Source organism: Narcine bancroftii, chromosome 1 (genome assembly GCF_036971445.1).
Source record: "Narcine bancroftii isolate sNarBan1 chromosome 1, sNarBan1.hap1, whole genome shotgun sequence".
NCBI lineage: Eukaryota > Metazoa > Chordata > Chondrichthyes > Torpediniformes > Narcinidae > Narcine > Narcine bancroftii.
Window position 1 is genome coordinate 433019651 of NC_091469.1, and position 12604 is coordinate 433032254.

Below are 12604 nucleotides of genomic sequence, written 5' to 3' on the forward strand. Positions count from 1 at the left end.
TTGCCAATGATCCCCTATCTTATAAAAGGAATAAAAAGTCATTCAAGTTGATGTTCTGTGCTTTCACAGAGGAGATTGAGAAATGGAATAAAGTTAGTTCTTAATGTATGCATTATCCTCAACATGGTTTGAAACTGGTTACCATTTTCTTTGTCTTCCAGTAACTTCCCCTTCCTAATCTTCATTTTCTTTCTTGCGTTAGCTATATGATGGACCCAGTGCCCAGTCTCCTCTCATTGGCAGTTTTTGTGGAAACTCGTTGCCACCATCAGGAAGAACCTCTGGTACCAATCTGCATGTGGCATTTCATTCAGAGTCCAGTTTTTCAGGCAATGGATTCCAGATGCTGTGGTTCCAGAATGGTAAGATTACATAAAATGACGGAGCATTCTCTTAAATTTTCTGTCTGGTCTAGATGCCAGCTGTTTTCTTTCATCTTACTGATTCGCCAGTCAAGAAAAATTTGTCGTCTCTCATTAAAGTTAATTTAGCTGTCACAGTTTCTAAACTCCTATCTTATGTTAATATTTAAAAATTGTACATGGCTACGACAAAGTGGCCATGTTTGAATCATTATTTAAACCTTTGTTGCTTTTAGCAGCAGATCACCATCAACTGTACACTTCTACCAAAGAGTGTACAGAACTACATTATGTATTTTATTTGGTGAGTTAACACTGAATGAAATGCAGTATCTTAGTCGAAGTGACATATTTATATAAAACCTCCAGGCAATAACTTGCACAATTGTTCATTCAAGAGTCTGCATCAGCATATAAATCCCCCCTCACATGAGAAATGGTTCAATCATTTCCCTGGAGATTTACTGGTAATCTGGCATTAGCCACCACAAAAATGTTTTCATTTCTAGTGAATGAGTGGAAAATTTCTTCCTGCTCATCTGCACCACCAAGTGACTGAAAACAAAATAACTTGTTTGTATTCTGTGGGAATATAGAAATAGGAGAAGTTGGTCATTTGGCCCCCTGTCCGCTATGATCTTTGCTTACCTTGATTTTCCTATTCTCTTCCCAAGCCCCGATATGCCACAGAAGATTTATGATGAGGGTAAAAAAAAATGATAATAGTAGAGAAAACCCGATGAGCTCCAAGATCTAGAACTTCCTGAATCCAATAATTCAAATAACATTTGCATTCAACAGCTGGTATATATGACACAAATCATAACCAGGCAATTAAAAAAAGTAACATTTTCTGGAGTATTTAGATTTTGATTGTTTTGTGACTATATCCAAAACACCAATCAATTTAAAATGGCTTTCATGGATTTACTTCAGGGAGATTGATTTGAGAAGATTATGAACGTGAATAACACAAGTGGGTATATCTTGATGAAAAAGATAATCAAATCCAAAGATTATTAAGTGATGTTGGTATATAAAGGAAAAATAGTTTGTAGAAAGAGCAGCTTTTTTTGGCGCACCACCAGAACCAACAAAGTATTTTTTTTAAATCAAAACTTCCCTATTAGTGAAATTCAAAATTAATTTTGATCTGAATATTTAAATTGCCCTCCAAAATATGTCAAATTAAATTTTGACTCAATTTGAATCTGTTCATAGTGTCTCATGAGTTGAAAATTTATGGAGATAAAAGTACTGAAACTGTTGTGGGCACAATGATTCACTGGAAAATCATGTGCACCCATACCAGGCTATTTACAGGCTACTGCCGTTTCTTGGCTACCACATCCTCTAGGAAGTAATAAAGCATGACTTTAAACAGTGCTTGAAATATATCAATACAGTTATGAAATGTGAACATATTAGCAAAAGCCCTGCATATCAGAAAGTTGCAGTCTTCTTTGGCTTGGCTTCGCGGACGAAGATTTATGGAGGGGGTAAATGTCCACGTCAGCTGCAGGCTCGTTTGTGGCTGACAAGTCCGATGCGGGACAGGCAGACACGGTTGCAGTGGTTGCAGGGGAAAATTGGTTGGTTGGGGTTGGGTGTTGGGTTTTTCCTCCTTTGCCTTTTGTCAGTGAGGTGGGCTCTGCGGTCTTCTTCAAAGGAGGTTGCTGCCCGCCAAACTGTGAGGCGCCAAGATGCACGGTTTGAGGCGATATCAGCCCACTGGCAGTGGTCAATGTGGCAGGCACCAAGAGATTTCTTTAGGCAGTCCTTGTACCTTTTATTTGGTGCACCTCTGTCACGGTGGCCAGTGGAGAGCTCTTTTATCTATTATCAAAAATGAATTTGTATGATTCAAACTATGGAGATGATTGGATGTTTCAGGATATGAATAATGAAAACCCAGGACAGAATGCTGAAGGAAGAAGAGGGAATGGAATTCAATCCAACTGTATTTTACAGCAGTTGGACCTCTTTCAGTATTTGACAGAAGTTTAGGTAGAACAGCAAAATAAACACAGTACTGAAACTCAATCACCAACATGTTGCTGATACAACAGATTAGAATTAGAATTTATGAATATTTGCCTAGAAGATAACTTTCATAATTTTTTTTATAGTTGCAGTTAGCTGTGATCCTGCATCAACAAAAATAACTTTTTTTTTCAATTCAGGAACCAAGTATACATTTCCACAGCCTCACAAATCACACTGTTAGTTCTCTTTATTTTGTAGAGATTTTGTTTGTTATTTGATTTCCTAGCAACCAGCCAGGAGCAGACATCATTGCAGACTTGCTGTGAGGGGGTTGGAGGCTTTATCAAGTGGAAAGAAATATGCCATTTCAGTAGTTTCTGAGTTGATAGTCATTTCCGTGTCTGGTGAAAACCACCTCCTTCACAGTGTCGTGAAGAAATAAAATGGAAATAATCTTTCCATGGCAACAGTGTCAACTATTTAGTTCTCTACCACTCAGCTTTGATCATTATGTCACTCTGCCTGGAATTACTAAGTTATGTTTTTCCAAATTTATTTGCTTTCCTGTAAAAAAATTCTAATGTTTAATCGAGTTAATAGCATTTGATATGAGACAGTTTCACAAAAATCTTACCAGTATGTTGGTGTTGGCCTCTCCCTGCCACTGAGTACTTTGATGCAGAGATAAAACATCCAAGACTAGTTCTTTTCAGTTTACATTATTCATAGGAAAAATATCATTAAGTTTGTATTTGCAGGTGTTAATTCTGACATAGTTTCCATAGTTTTCAAAATTTACTGAGATATTGGAGCTGCCCAAGTTCTTTTTTTCTGTTTACATTTCCTTGCAATTCTTAGTGAAATAGTTGTTTTTTAATTGTTATGGCTAGAATATCAGAGATAATATTATGAATTAGAGTACCTATCACATTTGAATTCTTTAGATTGTGACAATATATTGAATATTTGCTGATAAATCATTTAGGGATATGTTTTTTTTTGTTTTACTGTAGTGCTGTTGAATATATACTAATTTAAAAAATTGGAAATATTATGCAAGTTTTAGTGGATCACACAAAAGGATCTAATTCCAACAGTTTGAAATATATAATAATTATAAGGATTAAACATGATAGAAATTTGAGGCTAAAATCGATTAATGTCTGGCAAATGTAGAAACTGCTTTGACTGGAAATATAATTTTTCAGTAAACATCTGCATGACCATTAGCTGTACCTTTTCATTTTAGAATAATCTAAGTTTAGGATGTGTTTGTTTATAAACTTTTTTGACCGTCAAGATGAAGGATTTTACTGACGGAAACTCCTTTTCATGAGCCTAATCTGAAGACTGCTTGGTCAGCAATGTCATTGGTTACAATGTAAAGCTCTCTGCACTTTGTCCAAACAATGGAATAGACAGTATAGTCTCAGTGAAGCGATGCCTCAGGCATTCTTGTCTAACAACAGAGTTCCTATTTCTAGTTAGGGTTGAGGGGTTCACATAATCTTTCCATTGAGAATTGAGTGGTTTCCAAGCCTGAGTGTTTCACTCTACCACAGTATCTCGCTGTTGTCGATTGAAATTTGCACCAATATAATCCAGCTTTTTTGAATGTCCCAGTTGTTTCAGGTTTTATCATAAAAGTTTCCAACTGAACTGTGTATTGAATCTTGTTGCTGAAAATGCAACAAAACACCATTTTATTGAGTGAATAACATTCTTGAAAAAAAATGTTTCCTAATATCTTTCATTTCAAGCAAACAACACAATGTGTATATGTCTATATTGTTATGCTGTATTGTTATGAAAATCAACTGATGAACAGAGTTAGGCTCCTACATAAGGGTTTCTCAATTTTTTTTATTATACAGCATTGAGAAGCCGATTCTGGCCCTTTAAACCCTTGCCACCCAATTACACCCAAATTAACCAACAATCCCGTAAATTTTGGAGGGTGGGAGGAAACCAGATCACCTGTGGGAAAACTCACACAGACACAAGAAGAACATACAAACTCCTTGCAGACAGCAGCAGATTCAAAGTTTGGTCACTGGTGCTGTGATAGCATCATCCTAATTACTCCTCTAACTGTGATTAGATAATGATTGGAGCCAAATTGTTATGCTCTTTATAGTATTACTCAAAATTGTGTTATAAATGCATTTAGGAAACTTTAATTCATTTAACCACTGTTCTTTAATCCTCAAAGCCGAAATACGTTAAAGAGCTAATTTCATTACCAAAGAAAAAAATGACCACACGGTACTTTTCTAATGCTCATGGTATGCATTGTTGATGCTGGCTATCTGTCAATTAACAAAAATGCTTTTCTATCACTATTTTGTAGCATTTTTGCCCTTAAAAAGTTGTTTTTTGTTTTACAAAATCTTGAAAATGATTTTGTAGAATAATTTGAACAAGCAGTAACAGACACTCCACAGAGAATCAGAGAACTGAGCATCTATGAGATCTTGTAAGGCACCAAACTGAACTTGCACAGTTGTAGTCTGAACAACAACATAAAGCATAGAACAGTACAGTATAGGCCCTTTGCACCAAACATGATGCCTAAATTAAATTAATTCCCTCCTGCCTGCACATCAACTGTACCCCTCCCTTCCCTGCAAATTCACGTATCTATCCAACAGCATCTTGAACAGAACCATCACAACTGTTTCCAACTACTACCCCTGGCAGCCTGTTCTAGGTATCATCAACTCTGTTTAAACATGTTGCTTCACACATCTCTTTTAAACTGTCTACCCTCACCTTAAATATATGTCCTTTTGTATTTGACTATCTACCCTATCAATATCTCTCATAATTCATGGTGGATGCCATGCATCTTTATCTTGTGGAACTTTTACTGTAGCATCCAGACACTGAGTGGTTTCTGTTTCCATTACACTGAAAGCTGAAACATTTGCCAGTTGATGCCAATAATATTGTCTATTCCAGAAAGGATCAACTCAAGGCTATGAGCAAAGCCCTGAGATAAGTTAGGAGCTCGATTCTATATGCAGGCTCAGTATTCCCAGACAGGTCTGCCACTGCATCAAGCACTTGGTCGTACAGAACTATCAGGTTTTTGGATGTTGCTCCATCAATGTACTCTGCAGCAGGACGTGCAATTTTTTTTCTGTGGGGGGAAGATGACCTTTCTCCAACCCCTGGCTCAAGGCTACATGCCTATTGTCTTTCTTCCTGCATGGGGTACATCTTCTACTTTTTCTGACTTGGTTTCAGTCTTTGGCTACCTGAAAGGAGAAAAGAACTACGATAGGGTGTGTGAGGGAAGGAAATTAGGAGGCCCTTGTTTAAACAACCTGTACCATTTAAATTAGAGGAGAAATGATCCATCAGATAGTTTCCTCACCCTGGTATTTGGGAATTGCCCCTACCAAGTATGGTAAATGTTGTCAGTTCTATTTGTTTGCAATGTGAAATGGTAGGGCTAGGTGAGGATCTGCCATAGTATCAGGCAGTTGCCATGTCAATGTTACCCCCACACACACATCTTTGTTGGTATCTGAAATTATCTACCATTTTGTTTTACAAAAGAATGAGAAATGCATGTGTGAATTTTGTAGAAAGCTTTTATGTGAAATGCATCTCATGATTGAAAAGCTGCCATGGTGTGTCCTTAATGATGGTGAGTTTTTGATATTATGAAAAGCGTACGATTTCAGATGTAAACACCAATTGATATAGATTGTTGCTCGGGAGAATTGGGAACATAGTGCATTACTTCATAAAGCATTATATCATACAGAAGATTCACTGACATCGATTATTTATTAAGTAAGGTTGTTGCATTGTTTTCCAGTACTATTTCAATATCTCTGGCTTGTGTTATTTCAACAACTTGGTATTTCTTACACACATTTGTAATCAATAGGAGGCATCATTCTTAAACAAAATAAAAAAAGATTAGAAAGATTCCACAAGTTAGGCTGCATCTGTGGAAAGACAAACAAAGACAACATTTCATGTCAGTGATCATTCCAATTTATAGAGTTAAATATCACAGAAGCAGGCACTTCAGCTGATCTCGTCCCTGCTGATCAAAATATCTATTTGTTAATTCCATTCGGCTGTGCTTGGCACATAGCCCTCTAAACCAGCATCACTCCTGCACAAGCATATCTAGCCAAGGCCTCATGTACTGTCAAACCAAGAGCACTTGTAATTGGAGGAGCAACACCTAATTTTCTATCTCCAGACGGATGGCATTCACGGTGGCTTTTCTGGTTTCTGCCAGCCGACTCTTTCTTCTCCATCCCTCTGTCTTCTTTCTTCCGACGTCCACTCCCTTCATTCATAGAGCCATCTCCCCTTCGCTTATTTACTGGAGTGCCCTCCCTCCCCTAAATACCTATTACCTCCTGCTGTGGGACTGTGCCCCTCCCCTCCACCATTTTGTGTTGGCGCCTGTGCATATTTTGTCCATACCTTGATGAAGGGCTCAAGCCTGAATCTATGTACCATTATCTTTCCTCTATAAAGTACACTGTTTGACCTGCTGAGTTTCTTCAGCATTGTGTTCTTACTTCAATCACTGTGTCTACAGACTTTGGTGTTTTACTATCCTCTAAACCTTTCTTATCCATATTGTTGTACCATCAATGACTCTAAAAGACTGAAGTTAAGCAAAACTAATAGGCTTTTATTCATGTTGACTGTCCTGAACTGAGGAGTGGGCTGAATAACAGTCACCTTTATTCAGGAACCTGTGGGAGAAGCCACAGGTACATCAGCCAATGGGTGTGCCCAGACAGATAAATATATACATACAGTAGTTTATCACACGTACCTCTCCATTACTCCATATTTCTTGTCATTGTACATGCCTCTACTAGTTCCTCTGACAGGTATTTCCAAACCTGTATATGTACTAGCCTCTGTGTGAAACAGTTGCTCTCACATCCCCTTTAACTACCGTATTTCCTCTCTCAACTTAAACCTAAGTCCTCTGGTTTTAGACTCTTGTACTCTGGGAAAAAGATTGTGACTATCTACTTTATCTATGCTCTTGTCTAAAACTAGAGAGTATTGGTTCAAGTAAGACAGGAATGTTTTTGAAGGGATTTGAGGGCAACTTTTTTTTTATACTATAGAAAGGTGGGTATATTGGAATGACCTCCAGGGGAAGCTGTATAGAGGCAGGTATCATGATTGTCATAGGATATTTGGACAGACAGGTGGATAGGAAAGATTTAGAGGGATTTTGACCAAGGGCAGTCCAATGGGGCTAGTAGACAATTTAGCCAACAAGGACAAGTTTGGCCAAAATGCCATTTTCCATGCTGGATAACTGTGGCTACCATCTGTGTTATCAGGAGAATGCACAGCAGCAACTCATTAAACTTTCCTAAAATGTGAAATACAAAGTAAAGCAAGTTAAAGGTAATAAGTGTATGTGAACGGTATCAATGTTGAGTAATGGAACATCCTGCTGGATATGTATCACCATTCCTTCATTGCTTCTGAAACAAAATTTCCTTCCTAACAGCCAAGTGGAATTCATGTCACATACCTCTGTTGTTGAAGGAAGAACAATAATATCTAGTTATTCCATGGGACAGTCATTATTGTTTGTCTAGTCTTGTATCTAGAGCGACAATGGAGAAAGTTGTACACCAATAGCAGATAACTGATGGAAGTGACTTCGAGATGGTGGATATGAGATGGTGGAGATGATGAGCCAAATGGCCATCTTCCATGCTTTAAATATCCATGATTAAATTATTTTATAAATGCCACCGCAAAGGAGCCAAATTTTGACATATTTCTGGACGATCGTGCTTCTATTTCCTAGATCCAAAAGAAAATGTCTTAAAAAGCTGACGATAACTTTTGAAGTAAACAAGAGGGGTTTTTCAACCCATACCATGAACTGTCTCTTGCTTTCCATGGGTGCTGTCTGACCACTGAGTTCCTCCAGCATTTTGTGTGTTGTTTTGCAAATCATTTGAGGCTTTTTACAGACCTGATATAGAACCATAGGACATTACAGCACAGAAACGGGCCCCTTCATCCCTTCTAGTCTGTGCCGAACTATTTATCAGCGTTGGATCAGGGAAACATATACTGACCCTAATTTTCCACAGTCAGCCCATCATATATAAATTACAGTTAGGTCCAAATGATGGGACCAACATTTGCAATTTAAATGTGTCTCTGTGTATTTAGATATATTGTTTTAATATCAGACATGTAGAAATTTGAACAGTCTGGTGGAATTAATGTAATTGAATTAGGGTACTTAATTTTTCACAATGTTTTCAAGCAACATTCTTCTCATGTAGGTTGTAAGAGAAAAGGAAGTTGATATATTGCAATGATTCTTCATTTCCATTTTTATTGCCTTATTTCCAATCATGCGTTTGACAAGGTTTCCCCATGGTAGGCTTAATTAGAAAGTCACAAGGAACAGGATCCGTGGAAATTTGGCTGTGTGGATTTGGAATTGGCTTGCCTGCAGAAGGAACAGTGACTCATGGGGTTCTGCAGGGATCTGTTCTGAGACCCTGCTCTTTGTGATTTTTATAAATGGTGTGGACAAAGAAGTGGAGGAATGGGTCCGTAAGTTAAAAATCACATGAAGGATGGAGGTATTGTGGATAGTGTAGAAGGTTGTCATTGGTTTACAACAGGATATAGATAGGATGGTGAGTGTGGCAGATGGTGTTCAATTCAGATAAGTGTGAAGTGATGCTTTTTGGAAGGTCAAACTTGAAGGTGGAGTACATGGTTAATGGCAGGAATCTTTACAGTATGGAAAATCAGAGGTATCTTGGGATACATGTCCACAGATCCCTCAAGGTTGCTGCTCAGGTTGATAGGGTAATTAAGAAGGCATATAGTGAACTGGTGTTCATTATTTGGGGGTTTGAGTTCACAAGCTATGAGGTAATGTTGCAGCTCTTTAAAACTCAGGTTAGACCACGCTTGGAAAACTGCTTTCAGTTCTGGTCACCTCATTACGAGAAGGATGCAAGAGCTTTTTTGAGAGTGCCGAAGAGATTTGCCTGGATTGGAGAACACATCTTATGAAGCAAGTTTGACAGCTAAGGCTTTACTCTTTGGAGTGACAACAGATGAGAGGAAACAATGTAAATATATAAGATTATAGGAGGTGTAAAGAGGATAGACAGCCAGCATCTTTTTCCTGAAGTGACAATAGCAAATTCCAGAAAACATCTGATTAAAGGAAGTTTAATGTGCATGAAGGCAAGTAAAGTTGAAAGGTCAGCATAAGCTAAGACTGTGCTTACTTGGAACATAGCCTTTTGTGGGATTCTAAAAATCTCAAATAACAAAGGATGTAGGAGCCTGGTTTGGGGAAAACATCAGGGGTAAGTTTTTTTTAACACTTCTGTGCAGTAATGTTTCTATATTTTATCTGCTGAGATCGCTGGTTCCTAATTTTCTTCCCAGGTCTAAGCAAATCTAAATTATGCATCAATCTAGATCTGCCAATGCTTTATCTGCAGATTATGCATGAACAAACCTCTATGCTTTGTCCATTTATTTTCAGGGTGTGGTGGAGATTTGCATGGGCCTAAAGGAGGATTCAATAGTCCTGGCTATCCCAACAGATATCCAAGTAACCAAGAGTGTATCTGGATCATTCAGGGAAACTCCGGCAGCTGTATTGAGCTCACCATCCATGACTTTGATGTGGAATATCAAACATGCATGTTCAATGTACTGGAGGTAGGCTCTGTGAATCTGAGAGATTTATTTTCTGGAATTTGATGTGCTCCTCCTTGAAAGAACCCTTTGTGTTTACTTCAGATAACTTCATTTTGTCAATAAAAAAATTCTACTCCAGTTAAACCAATTTCCCTAAATTTGTGGACTACCTAAGACCTGGACAAATATTAGAGGGGCACAGGTTTGAATTCCACCACAGCAATTAGGGAATGTAAATTCAGTCAATAAATCTGGAACCTTCAAAAATTCTTTTGTCAATCATGATGAGTGTGAAACTACTAAATCCAGAGGAAATTTCCAGGAAACCTGTTCTTCTTACCCTGTCTATACATGACTACAGACTAAACAAAGTGGTTGATGCTGAACTGCCCCAACAATTTGGAAACAATGAGAAATTGTCAACAAATAATGGGTTCACCACCTACATCCACATTTTATGAACAAATTATGAACTCAATCTTTTATTTTTATTTAATACTCATCAACTCGTGACCACCGGCATCATAATCTGTTTTGTGAATCCTGGTAGATCCTAACCCAATTATTTTAACTCTTATTGTTTCTGCGTGTTCCATGGTGGCCTCTAGTAGTGGCAGTTCCAACATAAGAGTGGAAGTGAAAAAATTAAATACAGTAGATCTGTAACTTCTAGTAAATCAGAAACTGGTTTTGAAAGATTACAGTGGTAAATGCGGTCAGCCAAAAGAGAGGGTTTGAAGAAGAGATGTCAGAAATGAGGAAATGCAACCTCTCCTATTTATCACTCCATAATCCCTCAACTCCTCCACCACACAGGGTGTCCTTGTTTCTGTTTTTCATCGTTCATACCTTCAGAACAGTCCAGCAATCTAAAGAGTATAAAATGACAGGCAGTAATTATTTTAAGAACTGTAGATACTGGAAAAGAAATATTTTTCAAGGATAAAATAAGGCTACTCTGATCTCACTAAGTGTATTCAGGAAGATTCTGTGAGATCTGAGACAAATGCTGCATGCATATGAGTTACGATCAGAGCATGTTGGTGTAGGAAATTACTGAGATTGGACGCTATAATCAAATATTGAAAAACATACCTTTATGTTTCTGATATTCATTTTAAATGTATTACCATGTAGCTCCAATATTTTCTTGTTTTATTTCACATTTGTAATCTTGTGGATTTTTTAATATTATTTTATTTACAGCAGGATTTCTGCAATGTGAGTTTAGTTTTTATTTATTTCCTTCAATGCCAGCACCTTGCTGTGCTTTGTACTTTATGGATTCAGAGATTTTTTTTTCCTTTTGTGCTTTAGTTTTCCATGATAGGAACACAACTACATTTGTACTCAAAGTATTTTTTCCTCTATCAGTTGCCAGGCCTACAAAATAGGCTTAAGTATTGCTCAGAAGTTTGGAATGCTGACTTTAACATTAAAATAAATGGAACTAATAAAGCAGAAAGGAATAGCAGCCAGACTAAATCCACAGGCATTATGCGCATATCACTGGGCCTAAGCTTTAAATACTATTCATTCATTTAAACACCAAATCTCTTCATTTCACCCCATTGAATGGATGCACATGTAGATCATCAGTCTAGAATCAAGAGTTGCCAAGAAGTAATGAAAATTAACTGCATACTGCAAAATCTTGTTTATTGTATATTTGTTTTACGAATAGAAACTAGCTTTATTTTGTATCAATTTCCTTGTTCAGTAACTATTAGACAGGAGATGAGGGCAAAATATATTGGAAATGCTGAAATCTGGAATAAAAATATCAAATGCTGGAAGAGTCCTCATGCAGGGACTTGGAACAAAAATATATCAAAATTGCATATCTTCCTTTTCAGATGCTACTTAACCTGTTAAGTTCTTCCAGCATTTTATTCTTTACTCTCAGACAGGAGTTGCATCTGTCATTAAGAATTTCCCAATTGCACCTCTTGTGTCATTCAGGTGCATGATGGTCCAGATATTGCTTCAGTACAGTTGGCCCAACTGTGCAGCACCCACCCAGCAAACAACTCTCTGGTAATCTCCAGCACAGGAAATTACATCACTGTTCGATTTAAGACGAGTTTAAATGGCTTTGGAAGGGGTTTCAATGCCACCTGGCGACAGAGGGCAGGAGGTAAGTTGGAATAAGGAGGATGAAAGAACTTTCAAGTGCCATTTACTCATTTGGAACAATTTACTAATAATTGTTGAGTAACGGTAAAATTTTGTTCATACCACAAACATGGTGTTGGCACAGTGATTGTTTCTCTGTTTGAGTTTGTCTTAATAGTGTAAATCTAGAGTTGAGCTCGACTTATGCACAAGACATTTTCAGGAAGAAAGAAATGTCACATCATTTTGGAACACATTGTTACAACACATTGATGATGGGGTACTCGATGATAATAATACTTTTGATTACACTGGACATGAAGATTTTGCTTCCTGAACAGTTTTGGGTGTATTTTATGGAGTTTGGCCTGCCGATCAAGAAAATCGCCTAATGATCTTCCTATTATGTACTGTTTTTTAGATGTAACTTATTTGTGTGA

General features: G+C 37.5%; 1 protein-coding gene across 1 annotated transcript in view; it reads left to right on the forward strand.

Annotated features, from left to right (window-relative positions):
- cubn (cubilin (intrinsic factor-cobalamin receptor)) overlaps positions 1-12604 on the forward strand; it is a 362173-nt gene that overhangs the window by 105091 nt on the left and 244478 nt on the right. The window contains exons 20-22 of the mRNA XM_069931217.1: positions 203-362; positions 9892-10070; positions 12012-12186. Coding sequence (XP_069787318.1) covers positions 203-362; positions 9892-10070; positions 12012-12186 — 514 coding nt within the window. The remainder of the gene's footprint in view (positions 1-202; positions 363-9891; positions 10071-12011; positions 12187-12604) is intronic.